This window comes from Strix aluco, chromosome 1 (assembly GCF_031877795.1).
Source record: "Strix aluco isolate bStrAlu1 chromosome 1, bStrAlu1.hap1, whole genome shotgun sequence".
In the NCBI taxonomy this organism is placed as follows: Eukaryota; Metazoa; Chordata; class Aves; order Strigiformes; family Strigidae; genus Strix; species Strix aluco.
In genome coordinates, this window is record NC_133931.1 from 104,789,099 (window position 1) to 104,815,787 (window position 26,689).

Here is a 26,689-nt window from a genome sequence, read left to right on the forward strand (position 1 = left end):
ATTATGTAAACTAGTCAAGAAGTGAGAACACTTGTACAGTAAGGTCGAACAAAATCACAGTAACTTACATTTTGGCAAGATCATTGAGTGTTCTATCAACCTTCTTTGAACAGCAGAGAATAGAGACAAAAAGTACCAGCAGATGACAATAATATTAGCTACAATGTGTAGTACACAGTCAGAGTCCACAGTGCATTCGTTAAGTAGTACTTCCAGAGGCCACACACAGCCATGTGCCTTAGGAGTTCATTAAAACTCTTTTGGAACCTTTTCCTAAATGATGTCCTGAACAGCTCCTTGAGTTATAATCTATTGTCTCCAAGTAATCTGCACAAACAATTAAATAAGAGCTAAAAACTGCTGTTTTTTTCAGAAGGGGTAATTAGTACTCAGCATTCACTAAGACCTCAGCATAAAGCAGGATCATATGACCCTAGAAGATAAAACAAGCCAATACTGCAGCACAGTGAATACTTTTCTGAATCCCTACTACAGCACTTGAAGCTGCCGGCACTGCATTTGAAGCTTCTGTATTTAAAAACTGTAAGAAAACAAAATCAGATTAAGCTAAACAGTGCTCAAATCTCTGAGAGCAAAAATACCTTTAAACAGTCCAGGGACACCAGAAGTGTTCACTACTATGTGTCAAAAAAGGTTTTAAGAGCAGAAGCTAAATAACTGGCAACATTTCCAATTATATTTTGACCGTATGGCAGATGTTAATAGAACTCAGCTGCAGCAAAGCTCTCATAATGCCAATTAACTAGAGAAAGTTGAATGTCTTATTTAGTACACATGAAGTAAGAGCTGAAGTTCTTAACATGCAGAGAAGTGAACTCACAGTATGCAGTGTAGAGACTCAAGAGCTGCAATCTAACGGAAATTTTAGCACTACCCTTTCCATGCACAGAAGAAAGAAAAGTGATCTTAAACACAATAATAAAGTCTTCACAGCTTATTTCAAACTTTATAAACTATTTTCAGTTACTCCTCCAGACACGAACCTCAACTTCATACAAAACTTTTAAAAATAGGAAAATCAGAAAATCCTACATACAATCCATATAGTCACCACTTCTTTTTTTCTTCTTCCTTTGACTATTACCTACCTTCTTTTTAGAGGAAGATGAACAGGATAGCACAAAGCTGGAAAAAGTAGTGAAAGATAAAAGAATTGAGATGCATAGAACCAGAGAAAAAATGAAGATGACAAAATGAGAAGCAGAGGATGGGAAAAAGAACTACCAAAATAAAATCTTTCAAAAGAAGGCAAATGAAGTACACAAATTTTAGTAACACTCAAAAATACTCAGCAAGTTGTGTTAAATTTTTTAATTTGTATATGCAGTGCTACTTGGAAATAAAAAGTGTTTAATAGGATGCATGATCTTCAATGGACTGACCAAAAATGAATAGCTTATTACAACATGATTAATTTCTTAAAATGTGTAAAATCTCCCAATTAGAAGAGTCACAAGCTTCATAAATATTTACAGTACAAGTAATCCAGAAACATATGATCAGCACAAAAAACATCTTCAATTAATCTTGTGAAAAGCTGGCACATCAATGCTAAAGTGATTCTGCTACTGTACAACCTGAGACTCCACTTAGCAACTTCAAAATTTGTCACACCTCCTGCGTGGCGTTTGGGTTTTTTTTCACTGCTCTGAACCCTATGCCCTACGCTTGAAGACTTACCTTGTTCTTCATGTTCACTAACTTAGTGGGAAGTTGAAGGGTAACTCATGAAGTTGCTTCCCTAATCTCAAAAGATTACAGAAAAGAACTATGCACAGTTCAGTCAACTATTCTAAGAAGCTTGTGAAAATCCTCTGGGAAATCCGTATGTGAGTATATAAGTAAGCTATGAAAGTTGGAAAGCTATGAGAGTGTTTACAAAAAGGGAATTAGACTTTTATATTCCTAATTCAGCAAGTTTTTACTTACATATCATGTACTTATATATTCAATACCTCAGTAACAGACTTGAGAGCTGATGAACAAGCACTGTGTTCTATATTGTAAACTAATTCTCGAATTAGATCCTCATTTTTAGTGAATGATTTGTGAATTCTTAAAAAGGCAAGCACGGTAACAACCATGCATGACATTGCATGTATGTGATTCACAGGCTGTTTCTGATTTTAGGTCACCTCTTTCAGTTTTAAATGGCCACTCCCTTCCCAGTTCAGCTTCTTCCCCAGCCAACCCAACTGAGTACAAAGTATGGTACCGGTCACAGACACAGAAGCTACTTACAGACTACAGAGGGAGCAGGACACATTCACCAAGGCACCAAGAATTTTTCTTTTTTTTTTTTAAAAAAGGAGAAAGAATGACTAGGGTGTGAAAAAGTGCAGGTTCCCTCCAGTAGCTGTTTTTGGAATCTCCTATCTTAGGCAAAACTTACTTAAATTTTATATAACCAATGGTCTCTTCAGAGCATTGTAAATATTATATTTCATGATAGCTGTAAGCCTAGATACACAGGAAAACCCGTTGTCATACAAGATTCTGTAATAACTGAAGATCTACCATGTCAGATACTTGATTTCTATCCCTAACACAGTATCTGTATCTACTACTCCTAGTGCTCATCAAAAGTTCTTTCCTTCTTCACCAACTAGAAGACCGATACCTTCTTCCACATTTTTTCGCCCTCTCTTTCTTTTTTAGTGTTGCACAGATAGAATTAAAGTTTTCTGTACAATAACAGCAAGATCGCTCTTGAATAAGAGCAAAGGACCCACTTTTCAAAATTCCAGGTTAGAAACTGGAAAAAGAAGAACTAGGAAAAGTAAATAAGATGACTATCACCATTTTGTAGTCATTCTTTAATCTCTTACCTTTCCTCTCCCGTTCTCCTTCAACCCATATTGGCCAACCTCCTACAGCAATGCAGAAATCCAGAAAAAAAGAAGGAAACAGACCAGCATAATAGAGGAGAAGCTTATAGATGTTGACAGTATAGCATATCATAGCATGAGAAGAGACAGAACTACTTAAAATGAAAATTAATTTTTAAGAGAACAAGCTATTGTAACTTCAACAGTGAAGAATCTAGGAAAATACTCTATAGATTGTTTAAATAAAAGGACTAAAGGGGAATAAAAAAGGGAATTTAATGTTTCCTGGAAAGAGAGGAAACCTGCTACGCTTCTGCCCAAATCAAGAGAACAGAGAACTGTTGATTATGAGCAGGATTTATGTAGGACTACTTAACTCAGGGCAGGAGGAAATCAGATGAAAGGGGGGAGAAGGAATCTGGCTTTTAATTAAGAAATGGATTGAAAGAAAAGAAGTCCTAGCAGAATATCATTTCTACAAACTGTGTTAAAAAGAATATAGGTAAGGGCAGATTTCTGAAAATAGCCTGATTAATTTTAAGAGCAGAACAGTAAAAATAATTTCAAGCATTAATAGTTTCACTGATGTTACAAAAAATTATTCATTTGAAATGATTTACATTAGGACAGGATACTTAAAAGGTTATTTTTCTTGAGTTTCTTTAGGTCACTTTTAAACTGACTCTCCCACTATAGAAGCCAAAATGTTTCTGATGGAATGAATGCTCATAATGAATACCAACTTTCATCAGAACTCCTATGAAACAAACTTTTTTGGAATCCATGTCTCCATTTTGATTGCAAGTTGCATCTTTTTCATCCAAATTAAGATATATGCAAGTCTAAAAAAAGACCTTTTTACAGAAAACAATCATACTTTTACAAAAACTGTAGAGAGAGGTAATTTACATTTGTATGAAAATGAGTATATCCAGAAATATGACTATAAGACGGCTGGACTTTCCCTCTTCTACAAGACACTTCTAAAAGAATTTATAAACCAGTTGATTTTTAGTAAGATATATCCAGACACATATACACATACCTCATATTCCTTCCTGCAGACCTTTAAAACATCATTCTTTGCAGAAGCCTGAAAGACAGATAAATTTCTCTATTTGTAGTAGAAAATAATAAAATCATGTTGCAAAATAAAGATGATTTTACCTTTATATTAACTGTGATAACCATGGATTCACAATCTATTAGAAAGTTCCTTTTTAAGAACCTAAAGAATCCATGTAAATCTTTAAGAAAAGCAGAAATCATGACTGTTGATACTACATTTAATTAAAAACCAAAACCTTGTATTTCTGCACCAAGGTAGTTGATACTGAGAGCACAGAAAGCAACTCTGGTTTTGTGAAACGTTTACCAGATAGAGTAGAATACAGGAAACATTTAGGAAATGGAAGAACTTGAGCATAAAAATCTCCCTATTTTGCATGCTCAGTCCTACTTATGTGCCTCTTTCCCTTCTCCTCCCTCTTGTACCTACAGTCCTACAGTTCCTATTGTCAAACTGTGTTGCAAAAATTCTCCCTTCAAACTGCAGACCACCTTCTTCTGTAGAGTACCTCTTGCTCCTTTTTCATATGAGAGATATTCAAAACTATTATTACTATTAACATTAGTTATCTCCCCCTCCAGTAATTTAAATACCAGGGTAAAATCTGACCTTGAACCTATCATATCACTGTCTCCACAATGCCTCCAAAACCTATTTCCCATTATCCCTAACATTTGGGAAGTATCTGTATTTTAGTTTAAATGACAATCATATGAAATGTAGCAACCAGAGTCAGCTAAAGTATAAAATATAGCCAAGATTCTGAGACAGCAGTCTGCAATCAAACAATACAGCATCTGATTCCGAGAACAATGAGAAATGATACAACAATCATAAGATTAAATTAACAGAATTTCATAGGACACTGCAATAAACAGAAGTGTTTTTATCAGGTCTGGAAAAAAAATGTTAGTATAAGCTTGAAAACTTTGCTAAGAAATGCAAATTTGGGAACAGACACATGTATCTTTTTCTCAGAAGATTGAAAGTACCCAGTTTGTTTACTCACTCCTCATTTCTTCTCTTCACTACTCAGTTTGTGTACTCACTGCTCATCTCTTGTCAAATAGTTTAAACTATATGCTTTTGAGTGAAGGTAGCATCTTTTTTTTTTTTGCATTACAACAACTTGCAGTAGGCTGCTGGTCCAAGGTTAAGATTACACAGGTAACATGCAAGATATTACAGTGAATATTAAGTACATCTGTGCTCCAGAGCTGAGTTACAAGGATTATGATAAATAATTATATGGTCTTTGACTTTGAAAAAGTTTTTAAAGTCACAAGCATATATTTGGAAAAAAAAAATCATCACAAACTGCTTCACAGATTTTTAATAAAAATGTTATATTCATGTATTACGCTTAAAATTGTTACTTGGCAAAAATAGTGATATAGCAACACCAAAACCAACTTTCTTCCATCTGATGAACAAAAACATCTTTGAAGAGGCACAAAAATCTATTTGGAGCTGTAACCACAATGTTGCATCACTAAACAATACACTGCAAAAAAGGAGAGCTTCGAAACAGCCACATATTGCCTTCCACTCAGCATTATTTTAAAATAACAACTTTCATGTAGAGATTGTGACAAAAAAAAAAAAATTAAATTTAGCATAACCAAAGAGAGCTTCAGATTCTTTATGGATTCAGTCAATAAATCACTACGAAGTAACAAACTAGAACTCATCAGCTATAATCACACACCTACTGTTTACAAAGCAAACCTAAGTGTATTAGCTCCACTTGCCAAGTGCAGTGGTGCTAGGACATCACTGCATCTAGCTTGCCGGCTCTCACACTGGAACTTCTGTGGTGTCAAAGTTATAAACACAGTAACATTTCATCTAAACGGTATCTTCATTACTGAGCAATTAAATGTGGAATCAGAATGTACAAAAAAAGGCACCGCTAACCCTAAGGTCTTAAAATTTCTTCTTCAGGCTCATCAAGTCGTAGCAAGCAGCCTAGTCCTACAGCACCGTTGAAAATACATACCCAAAAAAATCCCCTCCAAAACCCCACTACTTCTTTTTAACTAGGTTCTCATCTCAGTAGACTTGAGCTTTTACTTTTTTACTGAAAATTCACTTTAAAAACTTACTGTTTTGGTTTTTGGAATTTGGTTGCTGGCATTTATCAGCAGTAGTACTTCCTGGGAAGTATCTAGTCATATTTTACAATTTTAAGACGAGTTTATGTGATGTAAAAAAATGCATTAAGTCTGAAGTTCATAAACAGTAAATACATAAATGAATTCAACACAGCATCATTTGACATTAACCAGAGAAAAACCATTAGAAAGCCTTACCTGTTTACACGCTTGCCGACATTCCACAGCAATAGCTAGCTCACAGCAACCTAAACCAACCCACCCGTCAGACTTCTTCAGAACTCCTTTGAAAATAAGATGACAGTACATATTACAGTAGAAACTATGCTATCATTTTCCCTTCCCTGCCCATGAGTCAGCTACTTTTCAAATTTGATAATCCTGTTCTCATTCAAGAAGCCTATTTACAGATTACATTTTTATCGCAATTTATGAAGTCATTCCAAATCAACTTTAAGCCAGAAAAAAGCAAGTCTGTGCCTTAATAAATGCTGAACTTGGCAATTATGAAGTATCTTCTATACACTGAGTTTAAAGATGCTTTATGCAAACTATTTTATATATTCACTGAAGTATGAGAGCTTGGTAATTTATCTAATCTGAACTATAAGCAAACAGAAACCAACAGGGAAAAACCTCATTAAAATTAACAACGTTATCTCCTATAGACACATCATCTTGTTGGGTTTCAATAGCATATGTTGCTACCAACTTTGTCAACCCAGAATGTTTCTTACTTTTTCTTCAAGCTTCCTGTACTGGTTTTGGTCAGTATGGAGTTAAATTTCTTCATAGTAGCTAGTATGGGGCTATGTTTTGGATTTGTGATGAAAACTGGGTTGATAACACAAGGATGTCTTAGTTATTGCTCAGCACTGCTTAGACAGAGTCAAGGCCTTTTCTGCTTTTCACACTGCCCTGCCAGTGAGGAGACTGGGGATGCACAAGAAGTTGGGACGGGACACAGCTGGGACAGCTGACCCCAGCTGACCCAAGGGATATTCCAGACCATATGGGGTCATGCTCAGCAATAAAACTGAGGGGGAGGTTGGCAGGAGCTGCCATTGCTTGGGGACTGGCTAAGCATCGATCAGTTGGTGGAGAGCAATTGTTCCTTTTGCATCATTTGTTTTTCTTGTGTTTTTTTTTTTTTTCCCCCCTCCTTTTTCTGCCCCTCCCCCCCCCCCCCATTAATTATAAACTGTTTTTATCTCAACCCACAAGTTTTCTCACTTTTACCCTTCTGATTCTACCCCCTATCCCATAGGCAGGGGAGTGAGCGAGCGGCTGCATGGTGCTTAGCTGCCTGCTGGAGTTAAACCACACCACTTCCTCTGTAGTTTATCCCTCCCAATAACACAGCTGCATGCCCAGAATTATCTTCAAAAGTTTCCCATCTCCCTGCCTTTCTTTTTCCATTTATTTCACTATTCCCATTATCCTCATTTCTTCCCATAAAGTTATATAGGAAAGCAAATTGCTGCCATAAGTTGTTTCATCCTCTTAATCTATTCACACATACAGATTTTCTGATGTTTTCAAGACATCAGAAATCAAATAAAAGAAGAATGCATTCCTGTATCTATTTCTCATATAACTTTAAAGACAGAAATAATTAAAGGGAAGGTTTAACCTATGCAGCTGCTCAGCAGCTGTGACAAATTTGTTACACTCTTTTTCTTAGGGCAAGGGGTGGAATTATTTAGCTCAAACGAACTACTCATTTTTGTTATGAATATTTTAAAAATAAAGCAGTATTTTAGGACACGCACAAATTATATCCTTTATGTAGAAATAAGAAGTATGAAGGAAAAGAATCAACCACTTAATTAAAAAAAAAAAATGTTCTTAAGCCCAGTAGAAATGCCTATTCAGAAAAGTCACGTGGGATGTCCAGCTTTAAGAAAGGGAAGTGAAAGAGGTAGGAGTTAGACCAGTGAGTTTAAATTCAAATGCTAAGAAAATACTGGAAAAAAGCAATCATTAAAAATCATTGCAATTAACAGAAAACAATCACCAATAGGTATTATAATGAATAAAACTGCCTTTAAAATATGCTTTGTTGGCTTTACAAACACAGGTGGCATAAAAAGTCTTACCAGTATCAGTCTGCCATGACACTCCGATAGGCAAATTAAGAAAACACACTAATAGTAAATTTATAAGGGAGGAGCAAAATCTTTAGCTAAATTAATGTATTTTCCCAGCAAATTAAAATATTAATGACATTTATTAAAATGCAAATTAAAACCTTAATGCTGGACACAAGGTAGTAGAATTACATAGTGGGTGGTGAAAGCAGAGGCAAAGGTGAAGAACAGCCTGCATTCTGTCAGTTTGGAGCGGCTGAGTACCACCTGAATGGTCCAGACCTTCTGGAAGCACTGCAGGCCAGTGATTTATGGGTCTTTTTGGAGACTGTCCAAACCCTCTTTACATCTGTTCAGAGTATTGGCTCACCTTTCCAATTCAAACTAGTCCAAAGCAGCTGTGAAGACCACAAACAACTGCAAATTCAGCTCACCTTCCACTTCCATAATTGGGGTAAGGAATTAGTTTTACAGAAATTGAGCATCTTTTTGAAAGTGTTAGAGATGGTTGTTATGCACACATCAGTAGTTATAATCAATGTTCAAAAATTTGGAATCTGATGCATTGTTTTAAACTAATTCCAAAAGTAAATGCCATGTCTACATGGAAGTCATGCACATATGTTTAACTACATATGTACAGTTAATTGCCAAATCAACTACTCAGTACATTCTACTTTAGGCCTAAAATAATGTAGCAATTGTTTCTGCTTAATTTTCATATGTGGAGCTATACAGACACTCCTTTCAATCAAAACAGTAATGTTTGGTAGAATATTTATCAGTAGGATTGATGTTGTAAGGTATAAGCAATCTAAAAAACAAAAGAAGTATCATGTGCAAGAAGAACACAAGATTTCCAGAAATCTCTGTTGCAATAACCAGCTATATCCAGGGGAAACACATGACGAATACAGCTGTACAGCTTTAGGGGCAATGTCACCACTGAATAGTCACCAGTGAAACACCACTGAATAATCAAGCATCTATATTTTGTGCAATACAGAGCCTGTGGTTTTCAGGCATATTTTTACTGGAACTAAATTGTGATAAAAGAGTGAAGCAAGCTACAAATATATGCCAAATTAAGAATGCTGTTAAATTTCAGCCAGAGTTAGTATTTTCTCAGCAAACGGCCCTCTCCCCAGGATGTTTACAAGTAGCAGACAAGCTTGTGTAGAAAAAAATTGATGGTACATCTTCAAAAAACATTGAACTACAATTTTAATATACCAACTTATAAATTAATTTTGTAGTCAAGGTAATTAAAAATGCATACATTTCTAGATGAAAATACACCTTCAGTGCACAATTAATTGACTGGAGTCGATAGTTCTGATTATTCACCAAATTAACTGATAGAAGTACAATACAGATCTCTGAAGTATAAACACATTTTCCTTCCTTATTATAAACATTTTACTGCAGTTTCCACAAGAGTACTGAAGTCAGAAACAAAGGTAAAATGCTGCATAAACATGAAAAATTAGAATGTCATCTCTGATACATTTATTTTGTGATGAGAGAAACATTCTACATTCTGAAAATATCTGAGAAATGCTGGATCACTGTGATCCTGAGGAAACTGGGGAGGAAAACAAAAAGGAAGATTGGAAAAGAAGAAAGTGAAAAACAGCTAGGCTTCTCATGTTGAAGAGTTGCATGTGTCAAGAAGGATGCAAGAAAGCCCAAGTCAGAATGTTGTCTCTTTGAAGTCTTCTACAGTCTACTTACAGAAAAGGATAAAGCTTAAAATCAGAACATAGTTATCTAGACTTACAGGTTGCTGGGTTTGCTATCCTCACCCCCCCCCCCCCCCCCCCACCTGGGGGTCCCTTGGTCATCTTTTCTAAGCAGTTTTTTGAACAGTATCATGTGTGCATGGTCATAAAGAAACTGATTTCCTAGACAAGTCCCAAAAAATAATACATGTTCTGTAGACCTACTGGATTTAATAAACAAACACTGACAAACTAATGATACCTGCCTTCAGAAAACATGGAAAAATAATTTTCTTTCAGAGAATACTTACATTCCCGGACATCTAGTCTTAAGTATTTAAGGCTTACAGCACTGCCTTGGCAAGGACAATAAAACATGACTTACAGAGTTGTGTTGTGAGGATGAGCCATAAAAGAGAGTTAATAGAAGACCATCATGATGTGTTTAAGAAAGTGGAAACAAATGTGAAAAAGAATGGTAGCTCAAGTGGCAGCTGTGAGAATAGTTACATTTTAAGGTAACTATTGTGATAAAGTTACTGGCAAATCAAACAATTTCAAAATGTTAACACAGATCAGTAAAATCAAGTTGCTGTGGGGATGGAAGAGGAGAAAACACAAACTATAACTGAAATACACAAACGATATATCAAGTAGTAAATTATGAGGCAGAGTCCCAAATTATTTAGCATGTGTTGTGTTATGACAGCTGTAATGAAGATTACGTATTGTCTCCAACTAAAAATTTTAGATGAGACAGAAGCACTGCAACTCTAAAAGATATTATTAGTTAAGTAAAACTAGCAAAACATGAGAGCAAATCTCTTTGCATGCACTGGAATCAACAGTTTGCCTCTGAAGTCAGGGTGTGGGGGGAGGTCTGAGCAGATGCTATAAAACTGTTACAGCCTCCTCTTTCCTCACTACTGCTTCTTCAACCATAGCATGCTAATTTCACTCAAAGTCTTTTAGAAATGACATGTAATAAAATAGTACTAGTGAAGTCCAATTTCATCTGTTTTTGATATCTCCTTTTAATTTGTGATTATGCTTTAACTTTCTAAATCCACCTGTACCAAGCTGGTTGGTTCTTGATCTGAGACTCTGCACTTCTTAAATTGTTTGTCTAGTTCTTACTATTTCCCCCGTCACTAATTTTTTTTCCAAATTACACTGTGTCCAGAGCAAAACGGCAATAATCCATGATTTCATAGATCAGGCTAAACTATACTGAAACTAAAAGTAATGGAGAACCTTTAAAGGAAAGAAACTTTATTTCTTGGATGTGTCAAAAGCACACTTGTTTAATCATACAAACATATTAAACATTTTCTAACTGCGAAAAGAAGTGTTAAAAAATGCACAGGTAATCCAGTTTAGACTAAAGGAAATGAAACACCAAATACAGTTTATAATGGAAGCATAATGAAAGTTAAATTAGCATGAAATCTATAGGTGCAGGTGGTAGACACAATATCAAAACATGCATATGGTAAAAAAGCAACACAATTCAATAGTAAACTAGTATTTCTTACCTGGCAAAGAAGAATTTATACAGCCCCACACTTCTCCCTGAAAAGGAAAACGCAATTAAGCAAAAGTAAGTCTATAGAATAAGACAGTTTCTAGCAGACACAAACCAGCATTTTCAGCATTTTTGCCCTCGGTTTTAAATATCCTATTGGAAGAATTCTTATGTCCAAAACATCTTTTGAAGAAGCACTACATGATATAAGTTGAGTACCACTTGCTTTGACGAGAAGGCTGCCATCTGCAGAGTATGGAATCAATAGCAGTGTTTTTGTAGGTGCAAAACATATTGCGATTACCTGGAATATGCTAGCTAGTCAACTTTGTCCACCAGTGTTTAGAGAACTAAGTAGCAACTGTTTAGACAAACATTCATCTAGGACCAAAACCTGTGGAGAAGCTTGTTGCCCTAGCACTTCTTTCCATCAGCTTAAAAAAACCCCCAGACAACGCATATAACCACACACAAAATAACATAAAAGGGTTTTAAGGTACCCCAGAGACCAGAGAAATGTACCTTCAGGGAAAGATAGATACCTGGAAGAAAGATATGTGTACATGAAGTTTACAGGAAAAGTTACAATAGGGATCTGTTGGGCTCGCCCCAGCTGCAAAAGCACTTCTGGTCCTAAGCACAGGTCCTGCTAAATGACCTACATGGCTGACAGTATTAGGGAGAAGAATTCTGTAAATTTTTTTTTTTTTTGGCAGGGGAAAAAAAAAAAAAAAAAAAAAGGTGAAGAGCTTACCAAAGAGTTGCTGTCCCTATCTCTCTCATTACTGTTCTTACCAAGACTACCAGCCAAGCTGACTATGGGGGATTCTTTACACTGGGTCTAGTATAAAAGAAATCTCAGGTCAGACACTGGTCTGCCACAGGTACTTACATTACCCACCCGATAAGAGTTACAAATGTCCTGGAAGAAGGAGGTTTAGGCAGCAGAAGAATAATTCCATCTAAGGTAAGAATTTTAGTTCAACTATCAGTAACAAGTACATATCATAGTTATAGCGGGTGCCCTGTGTAAGAAGCCTGAAGAATTGAAAGCTATGTGAGTTGCTATACGCTGTATGCTAGATGTTTAACATCCTACAACTGGCATCTTACAACACTTAGACAATATGATGATGGTATATTATTTAAAATGACAAGAGTACAGAAAAACCTTGAAGGATTACATGCATTTTAGTACAGTGTTATTGAATTCAGTATTTTTTAAGTAAGGACTAGGAAAACCTTTATTAGATGAAATCAGAGGAAAATTCTGCAGAGAGCAATAAGGCACATGACAAGTCTTAAGGGGTATATTGGGTTTACATGACAACGTTTTTGTAGTGGGGCAGCTGCCAGAAGCTGCCCCCATGTCGGACAGAGTCAATGCCAGCCAGGTCCAAGATGGACCTGTCACTGGCCAAGGTCGAGCCCATCAGCGATGTTAGTAGTGCCTCTATGATAACATATTTAAGGAAGGGTAAAAACTGCTGCGCAACAGTGGCTGGGAGAGAGGAGTGAAAATATGTGAGAGAAAACACTGCAGACACCAAGGTCAGTGAAGAAGGGGGAGAAGTTGCTCCAGGCACTGGAGCAGATATCCACCTGCAGCCCATGGAGAACTCCACACCAGAGCAGGTGGATGTGTCCTGAAGGAAGATGCAGCCTGTGGAGAGCCCACATTGGAACAGACTTCTGGCAGGAGAGGAGCCCACGCTGGAGCAGGTTTGCTGGCAGGACTTGTGGCCCCGTAGGAGCAGTTTGTTCCTGAAGGACTGTACCCCATAGAAAGGGCCCATACTGGAGCAGTTCTTGAAGAACTGCAGCCCATGGGAAGGATCCACATTGGAGAAGTGGAAGAGCATGAGGAGGAAGAAGTGGCAGACACAACATGTGATGAACTGACCACAACCCCCCCTTTCCCTGTCTCCCTGCGCCACTCAGGGGGAGGAGGTAGAGAAGTTGGGAGTGAAGTTTTGCCCGGGAAGAAGGGAGGGGTGGGCAGAAGGTGTTTTCAGATTTCTCATTATCCTACTCTGACCTTTTGATTGGCAATAACTGAAATTAATTTCCCTGAGTTGAGTTTGTTTTGCCCATGACAGTAATTGGCGAGTGATCTCTCCCTGTCCTTAATTTCGACCCATGAGCCTTTCGTCATATTTTCTCTCCCCTTTCCAGTTGAGGAGGGGAGTGACAGATCAGCTTGGTGGGCATCTGGTGTCCAGCCAGGGTCAACCCATCACAGGGGCCTTTAAATGAAAGCATTGAACATGTTCTTTAAAACAAAAAATTCAGTTCAATCACACTGAAACAGCAACCCATACTGTCATGCAGTGATTCTGTCATGACAGGAATTAATGACTTTCTGAAGTTGCAATGGATCTGTATCTAATGACCTAAAACTGTCCTCCCCTGCATCTGTGGGAGTTTCCCACTTAGGTAAGAGTCAAAGTCAGCTCAGAAGAACAGAGTAAAGAGCTGCTACTTCTACTAGTTCCACCCCATTGATTCAGTTGACTTCCTTTATTTCATGAGAAGGTTAACAGTTGGACTCAATGATCTCAAGGGTCTTTTCCAACCCAAATGATTCTATAATTCTAAGATACAGTTGCCTTTTGTATTGGCAGTTACTGTACGACTTAATACCAGGCAATACCCTTTCTATCATATTATCTGAAAGAATATAGACAACACACTGTAACCAATGCTCCAGAAAACAGACCATCTGCTTAAATTCATAACCTATCCGCTCATCTGTGGAATGACACTAGAACACCTCTCCAACAAACACAAGTGGTATCTGAAAACAGCAAATATAGTATTAAGTTGAACTGTTAACTATTTTATATCTAGATGTCTTTTACAAAAATTTATAAATATTACCAGTTCAGCAATATTAATTTAAGATACACACTGGACAGTAAATTTGCCATTTACAAAGATGGTAATTGGGAGTTAAAAAAATCATGGTATCAATCATTTCCCCCCTTTCAGATGCTCCTGAATGATAGTGTTTATCTCTTCCCCAATTAGATAATCTCTAAAACAGGAAGCAGATTACGTTCTTCATTCTTTTAGTGGTACACTAGAGAACTTTTAGGAAACCATAATCTTACTATCCAATAAAAGCATTACTTCAGTTTGTCAGATACAGGCATAAACCATTCAGAGCAGCTATGAGGGTCTCCTGGCCTCAGCCCAATCAAGACCCCACAGCTTTGTCCCACACACAAGCTGGAACACATGATCTCATTTATGTTGCTGTCCTCAACTCCCAAGTGACAAGCACCCAGCACAATTTTTTACAACATAGGTCAGATTTTCATTGCATTTCATAGGTTATACAACCAGGATACCTAGCAAAATGGCATAATATATGATAGCTTTAAAAAAGAAATAATTCTACTTTAAGAATCAAATTTCATGATAAGAATTTTTCCAGTTCTCATTACAAGAAAAGGCTTGAAGACATACACACAAGTTCTACCAGTTCAAAACTAACTCTGAGAGTAAATAAGTAGAAGTAATTTTAAAACCTGGTTTTTGCAAGCAAAACTTTGTTAATATAAGAAGTTTTGTTTTCTTTAGTTAAAAACTAGCAAGCCTTACCATTGATTCTGGACAATACTCAGGTGCTCGCTGCAATAAGTGCTTCAAACGGGAATCACTCTTAGAAGACAAAATCTGTTAGAAATAAAACACACCTTAAAACATAGAATGTAACTACACATTGAATACTTTTTTCAATTGATTTCATTGGGTTTTGTTTCACTACTACCTACCCTTCAACAATTTTGGCTAACAGCTAATATATAAACAATGCAAAGTTAAGATTTTATTTTATATATCTATAGTCTTTCAAATATGTTGCACTCTTGATGAAGGAATTTTTATATTTAAAGTGAACAAGAATTTCCTCTTAAAACACTTCAAGTGTTCTAAACTTCAAAAAGTTTCTATTGAATACGCAGTGTGAAAAAACAGAGGATTTCTGCCCTGCATATCAAAATATTTTACAACTCTGCTTATATAATTAGCCTTCTGCTACATGTTACATGACCTCAGGCAACTAAACTCCTTCCAAAAAACCCTGAAACAAGTAATTTTTGTAGAACAAAGATGAACAAAACCTAGACTAGTTAAAAGAGACTATCAAAACTAACAGGGAAATCAATACTACCCACAGCAGAGCAAGATCAAGTTAGGTACCAGCTAAGCAAACTGAACAACCAGAAGTTCATGAGACTGGATGTGATGCAACTGAGGATGTTGAGAAGCTAGCCACTGTCACTGCAAGACAGCTTTGCTACCAATTTTTGAAAGACCATAGTGATTGGATGAGGTTCCTGGTGACTGAAGAAAGACAAACATCATATCCATTAGAAAGGCAAGAAGAATGATCTGGGCATAACACCATGCAACAGTACAGGCTGGGTACTCACTGGCTAGAAGCCAGCTTTGCAGAAAACAGTGTGGGTCCTGGTGGATGACAAGTTGAACATGGGTCATCAGTGCATGGGTGCAGCACTGAAAGCTAACAGCACACTGCACTTCATTAGCAGCAGCACTGCCAGCACCTTAAAGGAAGATGACCATTCGCTTCTATCAGGCACTGATGAGGCCACATCTGTAATACCAAACCCAGTTCTGTGCCACCTCTGTGCAAGAAATGTTACTGATGAACTGCAGAGTCCAGTAGAAGGCCACAAAAGATGCTGGACTTTACAACATACCAAGGTAAAAAGATCTGTTCAACCTGTTAAAGAGGGAGCAGAGGGATCTAAATTCCTATCTTCCAGTACCTGAAGATGTATTATAGAAAAGGCAAGTCAGACTGTTCTCAGAGTTGCACAGTGGAAGGATAAGCTACAACAGTAATAAGTTGCAGCAAGAGAAATTCTGACTAGATGCAAAGGAAAAAAAAAAATCTTCACCATAAGAATAGTTAAGTGCTGGAACGGATTCCCCAGAGAGGCTGTGGAAAGCCCATGACTGAGGATATTAAAAACCTGACTATCAAGATCCTGATCAAACTGATTTAATTTTGAAGTTAGCACCTCTCTGAGCGTGAGGTTAGACAAAATGACTCTTTCAACTTGAATTATTTTGTACAGCTATACTTGGGAAGAAATCTTACCTTAACTTACTGACTTTCATGCACAATTCTGAGTCATGTAAATTTATCTTTTTTCCCCAGGTGTCTTTCAGACCATTTTGTAGTGTTGTTCATCTCATTTCCTTATAACCGTAGCAGAATTTTTGAAGTTTATTACAAGATGCCTTTACCTCATCAATCTTTTTGGTGTTTTTCTTGTTGTTTTGTTTTTGTTTTTTAAAGTTTCATGGCAGCGTTAACATAAGTTGAGCTCAGCACATTTTAAATTGTTTTCTGGTCCACATTAATCATCTTTTTGGAACTTGTTCCTTTAGCAGTCCAATTAAGTAAAACACTTAAAAATTAAAACAAGAAACTGGACAACAAAAGGGATGGAAACATACCTATTAATGTGGGATATGAAACTGGAAATTACAGGAACTGAAACATGGATGCATTTCAGATCTTTCAGAAGGAGAAACACATTACAGTTCTATTCTAAATTTGCAACACGATAAACCCATGGAAAGAAAAACAAGAGAACAATAGTACTGGTTTCAGAAATGAGAGCAAGAAAGAACTGTAGTAGTATTTGGGGTCTTCTGGGGCCATAGAATAATAAAACAATTCAGAAGATCATTTATTTCAACCTTTTGCTCAAAGCAGGGTCAACTGTGAGACCAGACCATGTTGCTCAGGGTGTTATCCAGTTAGGATGTGAAAACCTCTGAGGATGGAAAATGCACAGCCTCTCTGTTTTCACGGTGGAAAACTTCCTCCTTATAACCAGCTGGAACTCTCTAGTTTCTCTAGTCCTCCTGCTACGTACCACTGTGAAGAGCCTGGCTCTGTCTTCTGATCAATCTTACTACAGGTATCAGAAGGCTTCTCTGAGGTGCTCCTCCTTCCCCAGGCTAAAGGCAGTTCCCTCAGCCTCTCTAGAGGGGTCATGTGCGCCAGCCCCCCAGTCACCTTGGTGACTCTCTGCTAACTTGTTCCAGTTAACTGATGTCTTGCTTCTAACAGAGGGGGACAAAACTGGACACAGTATTCTAGATGGGGTCAGCAAGTGCTGACTAAATGTGGAGAATCATTTCTCTAGACCTACCGGCTATGTTCCGGTTGATGCCTTTTTTATTACAGGGGCACACTGCAGGCTCCTGTTCAGTTTGCTGTCTCTATATCAGTACCCCTGGGTCCTTTTTCAGCAAACGTACTGCCTAGCAAATCAACCTCCAACTCATACTGTTGCAAGTGATTCTTTCTTCCCGCACTTCAGAAAGTTCCTGTGGACAATTCCTTCCATCTGTCCAGGTCCCTCTGGATGACAGCACCGCCATTAAGATTATCAGCTCTTCCTTTCAGCCTTCCTTTCATTGCCTGAAAACTCAACAAGATGGAATCTGTCGTCTCTTCCAGGTCATTAATAAAGATGTTAAATAGGACAGGTCCTAGGACAGACCCCTTTGGTATTCCACTTCTTACTAGCCTGCAGGCAGAGTAGAACCCATTAATCTCTGAGCCTGATTATCCAACCAATTTTTTTTATTCATCTAATTGTCCATCCATCAAAACTGTATTATCTTAGAACGGATACAAAAATATTGAGGGAGGCAGTGTTGAAACTCTTGCTAAAGTCAACACAAATGACATCCACTCCTTTCCCCTTGTTCAGAAATCTAATTTTATTATCAAAGGCAATCAGGTTTGCCAGGCATTATTTACTCCTTCCATGATCAGAAATGTGTTCTGAGAAGATTCTGTCCATGATTTTTCCCAGAGATTTAAGAGAAGATTACTAGTCTGTAGTTTGCTGGATTAGGAACCATCCTTTAGTGGTTTTTTTTTGGTTTTTTTGTTTGCCTTTTTTTTTTTTTTTTTTTTTTTTTTTTTAAAGATGGGTACAATGTTTGTCCTTCTCCAGTCATTGGGCACCTCCCTCAAGTTCCACAATCTTTCAAAGATGACAGAGAGTAACCTTGCAGTAACACCAGCCAGCGCTCTCAGCACCTGCTGATGCAGTCTATTTAGTCCCATGGACTTGTATGGGTCAAATTTTCTCACATAATTCTTGACTCAACCATCACATATTACTGGTAGTACTTCACCTGGAACCTTGACTCTATGTACAGGGGACTGGGAGACCTTGTAAACAAAGACTCGGGAAAGAAGGCATTCAGTACCTCTGCCTTATCTGTGTTTGTTGACACTAAAGTACATGTTGCATTCAGCAACAGCCACACATTTTTCCTTCTTCAGCCTTTAACTACTGCCATAGTACGTCTTGTTGCCCCTGATATCCTCTGCGAGTCTCAACTCCAGTTGAGCTTTGTCTTTCCCAATATAACCTTACATGGCTGGGCAAACTTTCTGAATTCCTCTTTTATAACCTATCGCTGCTTCTACCTTCTCTATACTGCCTTTCTACACTGAAGCTTGTTTGTGACTTCTCTCTCTAGTCAAGCTAGCCTCTTGAAACAGTAATGTGTTTTCCTGAGGACTGGGATGGACTGTTCTTATGCTTGGAGGAGGATCTGGATAGAGATCTCTGGAGTGATAGAAAGATGAATGCTGCCAGGAACCTTATCATTATGAAACTTCCCAGAAATAAACTTGGGAAAAAAATGACAATTAAAGAAAGACAGGCCCGCTTATTCCTTGCTACAGTATCTGACAGACTGAACCAAATAATCACAAAAAGGAGATGATACTGAAACTAAGCTTGGAATAATACTTAATAAGAATGCAAAATAATTAGATGTTTGAATCATGTTAGTTGTCAAACAAATCTGTAATCCAAGTTTTCTTTTTCAAAGGGCTCACTTAAAGAATCTGAATTACTAGTTAGCAGAATTCCTTAATCAAGCCTTTTTCCTTAACTGGCAGGATCAAGGAGAACACCACCAGGTCTCCTGTGCCCTTCACCCTGGGCCACAGTCACATTTTACCCATGCAAGGCCTCCCTCAATAAAATCACCAGTCTCCATGTAGATGAGCAGCCAATGGGTAACAGTCCAAGGGTCAAAAAAACCTTGCAATTTCTGCAACATCCTAGATCTGAGCCCCTAAAAACCAAAGCACCTTAGACTGCAGATGAGTGCCTCCATCCCCTGCAGAATGGAGTCCTTCTCCTGGTGGCATGGTTGATTAGGCCAAGATGGGTCCCTGATGGAGCTTGTTTCTCCTCAGCTGTTCTAAGGCCCCAAATCTGTTCTGTAAGTACACATTCCAAGACAGGCCAAGCAACTTCTTCCTGCTGCCAGGAGTCATAAACTTTCAGTCTCCACTAAGCATAGCCTCTGGCCACCCTTCTTTCCATGCAATGCATAGTCAGGCTATTGCCCTTGCAGGTTCCCCACAAAGAGCTTGTCTAGCTCCCATTTACACTGAGACAATGCTACTATCCTCAGCCTCTTTAGATCTGACAGTTCAGAAAGCTGACCAGAGCATGACTCCCCACAGTTTAAGTGCCACTGACTCAAGGAGAGACACCATCCTTTCCCTGCAGCCCAAGACTTGGATGGACACATTCTTCCTCAAGAGCTCCCTCTGGGTCAAGGCCTTGAACATGTCATGAGTGGCTGGCCCACCCAGAGACTATCCTGCTGGACGTTAACAGCTGCACACAAGTCATCTGCACCTCCTGCAGGCCCTCTCCACAAGAACTCGCTGTGCTAATGCCCAAATTCCTGTCTGTGCACCCTGGTCACCAGCATTCCCTAAGCATTAGTTAAATAGCAATATGGGGCCCAAGCCTGCTCTCTCTTTCCCTGTCATCTTTGGCAAGCAACTTCAATGTTTTATGGCTCAAACTACCAAGTCTAAGAGGAAATTTTTTTTTTTAATTATTATTGAAGTATCATGTCAGGATGGTACAAACAAGGGCACAAGTACATGGCAAATATTTTAGACAAGGTGTTTGGAAAGATGGAAGAAGGCAAATCATTCAGTCAACTCTGTCCCCTTACAGTCACCCCCCATGTATGTAAGGCTTCATCCTACAAACAAGGCAGTAAGTATCAAATAATACATTCCAAAATGGATTCAACAGAGTCAAAGCATTTGAATCGTGCTGCACAAAATGTTACAGAATGTGAAAGTCAGTAGAAAAATAGTAGACAGCCCCTTCAGCCAGTCTGTTGGCCTATATCAAAGGATCATTCAGAAAACGATGCTACCAGCCTGAGGTAACTAAGACAGCTCCTTATAGAACAATTTGAGGGGCACCAGTCCTACTTTAGACTTGTTCTAGATTTCTCACCACAAAGACTCTGAATATGCTGATTATCTGGGTAGAGAGAGATCATCCAGAGGAGAGAAGATCAGAATATCTCACAAAAAACACAGGAAACTCTACACAATAATTAGAACTGGTATAACAGAAATGGGATGAAATTTGACAGTAAAAAGCTCAAGGCCTTTCACGAAGAGCTAACAGGAATTCACATGATAAATGGGGAACTTCAAACAAATGGAACAGAAGAAAGAATTGGACAGATTATTCCAAATGCCCTCTCAACACAGATACTAAACCTGCCAATTAAATTTGTTTATATAGAGGAATGGATATCTTTCTCTTTCTTATACATGTTTTAACACAATTGTTAAGACTAAGTGCTATACTTTTGTTTATAATACCATGTACAGTTTTGCTTACATGTATTCAAAGAGATAAACTTAAGCTGGAAGGGCTGCAAGAATAATTATAGGAATTGAGAGAGTATCTTATGCGAAGAGACTGTAAGACTTTTCCTTGTTTGGCCTAACAACAGAAAAGCTAAAAGGGGATTTGATTGTGTTCTATAAATACGTCAGGGAGCGAGAAGTGCAATTTAAACTAAAAAGTTTTGTTAGTACAATCACAGATAAATACAAACTTAATCATAACCAGGTTTAGTGCTTGAATAGCCCCAAAGCAGGTAATGAAGACAACAAAAGGAGGGCAGGTATGATGTAAGGATACAGTTTTAATATAAAAACTGTGTATATGTGTATGCATGCTTTACTGATGTAACATTTTTATTATATAAATTTATATAAATACAGGCACAAAAAGCTGTACAATATACTATCCAAAGGTACAAATCTAAACACAAGTTGTGGAAAAGTATTTTCCAAGCTTGAATTTAGCAGAAACAGCTCTTTGTTATTACCTTACGAACAGAGTAAGTAAGCAGATTTTTGCTGGATTCACAAAGCCATATATCATCATGAGTATCTCCGATGCTTAGCTAAGAAACAAGAACTGGCAGGAGGAAAGAACAGTACCAACATCATCTTCTTAATTTTAAATTCCTCCAAACTTGGAAACACAAAAGATCCAGAAATTGGGTAAAATACCTTCACCCCTTCCATTTCCTAACATGCTTATCACTTGACCAAATCCTGACCTCAGATTTGTATCTTTATTTCTTCTTGACCTCAACAGAACCTGCTTTCCACTACAAAAGGGAAGAGGACTACAGTTTTAAACCTTTACGTTCTCATTTAAACAACAATAATATTACATCTCATGATTCATACATAGCATTCACACAGAAAATCACTTGCTTATAACCCTAATCTTGCCACATCATTGTCTAAAGGCATGATTGTAACTCTGAGTGATAAACCAAATTTAAAACAAGCTTACCTGTTCACAGACATCCCGGCACATTAAGTTGTCCTTTGCATGGTAACAACAAGACAAGCCTATGGAAAAGCAGGGGGAGGGAAAAAGATATTTAAGAGAGATGAAGAACTTAACTATCACTTCTGAACAGAAACACCTACTTGATGGCCTATCAGGATGATTTGTCTGGTCCACAGATGACTGAGAAACTTTCCTTCCCAAAGGCAAAAAAAGACATGAAAAAGTTTTGTTCTGAAGCTGACATGGATCCGTTCATTGAGTCTCACAGAATTACCCCTGAACACTCACTGCCACCAAAAGGAGATCTCACTGTCCTTCCTTCTGCTTTTAGCTGCATTTCTGCTGTTTAACTTGCACTAGCTTGGCACCTGCCAAATTCCTGCATGAGGCAATTTAATTTATTAACCCAGCAGAAATAATAATAATTAAAAAAAATAATATGTGAACAAAAAAACCCACCAAAAAACTCCATACAGACTATATGCTTTTGTAAATGGAATAATCTCACAGAATCTGGAAAGTGCAGGAATAGGTAGAAAAGGAAATCAGAGCAGGAGTCCCTTTTCACACAGCCGTGAACACTGCTGCTCATTGAACTCTGGCTTCTTAAAAACTTGGAATAAAACTGTAAATTGTTTCACTAGTGATGGATGATTAAGAGTGGTTTTGCCTGACTAGATGGAAGTCATAGAGCAAACACTGATATGAACTCATCAACAGAAAAAGAAATGAGAACCGAAACACTGAGAAGTCGCAAAACACCAAGGTTTAAAGCAGCATTTTTAACATTATACTTTGCTGTGCTTTGTTCCCCCTACCATTCAAACATCTCCTTCATTCAGAGTTAAGCTTGGCCAATGTAAAATTAATTGCACAACTCCTTGATAGTCATTTTCATCCTCACTGGCCAGTGTTTGGAACAGTGTATTAGAAAACAGACAGAGGTTTTCTTCAAAGCTTTTACTTCCACATACATCTTCATACAGAGGATCATTTAATGATTACAGATTTCTGCTCAACCATATGTGGACCATATATCATACTGATACAACATAAAAGCAATACTGTACAATGATACCACATATATAAAGCTGCATTTCACAATACCTAGTTACTAAATAGATTTTGACCGAACCAATAAGAAGGATCTTGGGTGTGAATTCCTTGATAATTTCACAACTTACTAACGTTTTCATCTGAAAGCTGTTACAAGAAGATATCCAATTTAAAAACCAAAATAATTCGCCACCATCAAACCCAGAATTCTCCAATACTGAAAGGACATTAAAAAAGAAAAGAAAATTTCAGCTTGAAAATGTCAAGGAACTGGAGGGAAAAAGACAACCTTTCCAGTGGTTTTTGGGCGTCTCAAACAGTCACAATTTTAAATGGCTACTACAGCACAGAGCTACATTTTAATGCATTATTATCATTCCTGAAAAGGAAAGAAGAAAAAACAAAGTAGGACTTGTAACTGGTGAATGTTTTCATTAATAATTAGAAACAATGCAGCAAATTTCCTGTAATAAATGAGGACAGCACCAAAATCCTGCTTACAACACGATGAAATAAACTGTAAAATTGACTTTTGCCAATTTTCTAGTATCACAGAAAAGGATTGAGATATGACACAGATAGCTTAAAAATCTTTCCGATTTGATGGCTACACATGAGATCTTGCAGGTTATCCTGCGCTATGTTCAGAAAGCCAGTCGTCCGTGCCAAGAATCAACTTCATCATTAGTATGCTCCACCATGTTCAAACTTCAGTTACTATTTCACTTAAAAGCTCTGCTTTACACTTTCTTAATCCTGTTATAAAGCCATGGTATGAGAAATATATAAAATGATAAAAAACCCATTAACTTCTAAGAACAGGTTTTTTTAAGGCAAGAGTTGCCCTTATTTTCAGAAATGTTTCTAAATTTCAGTGCCTATGCAACCAGACTGCAAGCACATTAACACAGCGCTGGAGAAAACATTCAGTTTCACAATGAAAAGATACCCAGCAAATTAATTGTCATAAGTAAAAAAAATTCAACCAAATGCACTTAAACATAGGCTTTACTTACAAACAAAAATACTGGCTACTCAATCACTTTTTTGTTGTTTTGTTTCACCATAAAGAGAATTTACATTGGCTTAGGTGACAATGTTTAACTGCGTATGTCGCTACAATATGAATTCATGAATATCTTAGGCAACACTTTATTAAACACTCCTCACATAGATTATTTAATACTCTGTGGTCTTTTAACCACTAGTTTTCAGTGGCCCTCAGCCCTCCTGTAATGAACTAACACACACTGATAGTTCTCCTTCTCAATCACTTCTACTGCTGAGTTCATGTCTTACCAATTGTACCAGAGAGTGTAATAATGAAGTAACAATACACTGAACTTTATGGTCGTTTAATTCCTCTTATACACAATCCTAATCAATTGATGGTATTTTGAATTAGAAGCAAATTAAGCTGGCTCAGAGTGATCTTTAGTGCTTAAGTCAGAAATGGAAGTTATTAACAATATCCATTCCAAACACAATTCCTCAGTTCTCTTTCCAGTTAACCTCTTCTGAAATGCCTTACGACATCCTTCAGTCAGTCCCTTACTTTCTCATTCCCACTTTCTCTAGTTTTACTAAAAAATTTCCAAGTTTCATTTCAAAATTTTATTCATGTCCAGCTATGAAATATCCACACTTCCTTCGTTGGTAAGATCTCCTATCTCAGCGATGCGAGTAGATTTATCAAGAGAAAGTTCGGCTAGAGTATGTCATATTTCATTCCACTACTTTTTACTGCCTTCTTCCTAAAACTGTCCCCCCCTAGAAATCAGAACTATAGAACAACAACGAAATGCCCATAAATGCCTCAGCGATTGCAGTCTTCAGCTTTGAAGTACAACCTATTTTGTATTTTCTATTCCCATGACAGTATTACCAATGTGATCTATTTATTAAAGGCTATTTGCCAATGTCTGTACTTGTGCTGCCGCCTTTTTTCATTACTCTTTTTTGGTCCTGTCAAGAAGCTACCTGCTATCACAACTTTAGTGCAGGAAACTTTTACCACTACCCTCTCTATTAAATGTCTTGCCTTCACTGCTTAAAAAATTCAGTATCTTGCTCAATAACATTCTTCTTATTGAAAATATCAGCAAAACCAGAAGGAATACAAGCCCTGAAATATAAGGGCTGTTCTGACATGTCATCCGGCAATCCAGAAGTCAGGTGTCACCCACCTGGAACAAGACACCAGATCTTCTCCCTTTCAAACCCCGATCTCGGGACTTTACCTACTGCCAGCATGACAGCCGAAGACACATCCCGGCCCCGAGTCACGTAACCCGGTGGGGTGAAGGAAGAGGTTGTATCGCCACGGCACTGCCAGGCAGGGTGTCGGAAAGGTGGCCGTACCCCTGCACCCCACTCCTCGCTACCGCAGCCCCCTCTGGCCGGTTGCCGCTCCTCGCACTCAGGCGGGTGCTCTCCGCGGGGAAGCGGGGTGGGGGGCGGGAAGGCCGGACACCGAGGCAGCAGCAGCGGGAAGAGGGACCGACAGCAGGAAGGCGACGCTGCCCCTTCCCGGCGGCGCCCCGCGGGCACCCGGGGAGCCGCCCCCGGCCCCCACCTGCTGCCGCCCCGCGCCCACCGGCCTCCGGCGCCCGCGGGGCAGGTGCGGGGGGCAGCGGGGGGCAGCGGGCGCCGGGGCACCGTTCCCCCTCTCCCCCGGCTCCAGGCCGCCCGCCCGCAGCGGCGCCGAGGCAGGAGAGACCCACGGCGCCATCCCCGCGGGCGACGCCACCGCCCCAAGGCTGCGGCACCCCGCGGGCGGCCTCGCCCCTGCGCCATGTTGTCGGAGAGGGACCCGCGGAGCAGCCTCCCCCCGCTCCCGCCCTCCGCGGCTCGCAACTCACCGGCCGCCCCCGGGAGGTGCAGCGCAGCCGCCACCAGGCAGAGCAGGGCCCAGGGCCACCGAGCGGCCGTTACCGCCATGGCCCGGCCGCGAACCCGCCGCGCGGCTCCGCCCCGCGACCCCCGCCCGCCCGTCGGACGGGCCCCGCCGCCGGTGCCGCCCCCCCAGCCCCGCTCTGCCTGCCGCCGCCCCCATTGGCTGCGGCTCCCAGTCAGGCCCCGCCCCCCGCCTGGCCGCCGCGGACATTCCAGCGGGCGAGAGCCGCCGCCGCGGGGAGCCGCGTCCCGCGCCGCCGCCCGCGCCCCGCCCCCCGCTCGGGGAGGGGCGGGGCCTATCGCCGCCGCCGCCGCCGCCGCCGCCGCCGCCGCCGCCGCCGCCGCCACGCCAGCTCCGCTTTGGCCCGGCCCCGCGGGGCCACCGGGTCTGCGGCGTCTTCGCTGGGCGCGCCGGGAGCCCGCAGCCTTCCTGCCCCCCAACCCCCGGAGCAGTCACGGGCATGCCCGGGGGGAGGGCTCGGGCGGGAATGGCTTACAAGAGGCTGAGGAGAAACAGTATTTAGGAGACAGTTTTTGTGAAGGAGGCAGAGACCTCCACGCGATTACATAATGTTGGCGATATTAATATCTTTCTACCCATTATTTTTAGAGTGTTGACTGTAAAGCCCACTTACAACACTTTTCT

At 39.4% G+C, this 26,689-nt stretch overlaps 1 protein-coding gene across 2 annotated transcripts in view; it reads right to left on the minus strand.

The window, feature by feature from the left end:
* Positions 1 to 26,105, minus strand: part of RECK (reversion inducing cysteine rich protein with kazal motifs) — a 62,095-nt gene extending 35,990 nt beyond the window's left edge. For both annotated transcript variants that reach the window (XM_074830007.1, XM_074830014.1), the window contains exons 1-6: positions 26,010 to 26,105; positions 22,093 to 22,151; positions 14,975 to 15,049; positions 11,379 to 11,415; positions 6,231 to 6,316; positions 3,895 to 3,942 (exon numbers count right to left, since the gene is read on the minus strand). In XM_074830007.1, coding sequence (XP_074686108.1) covers positions 3,895 to 3,942; positions 6,231 to 6,316; positions 11,379 to 11,415; positions 14,975 to 15,049; positions 22,093 to 22,151; positions 26,010 to 26,088 — 384 coding nt within the window. In that variant the 5' untranslated portion in view covers positions 26,089 to 26,105. The remainder of the gene's footprint in view (positions 1 to 3,894; positions 3,943 to 6,230; positions 6,317 to 11,378; positions 11,416 to 14,974; positions 15,050 to 22,092; positions 22,152 to 26,009) is intronic.
* Positions 26,106 to 26,689: the final 584 nt, after the last annotated feature.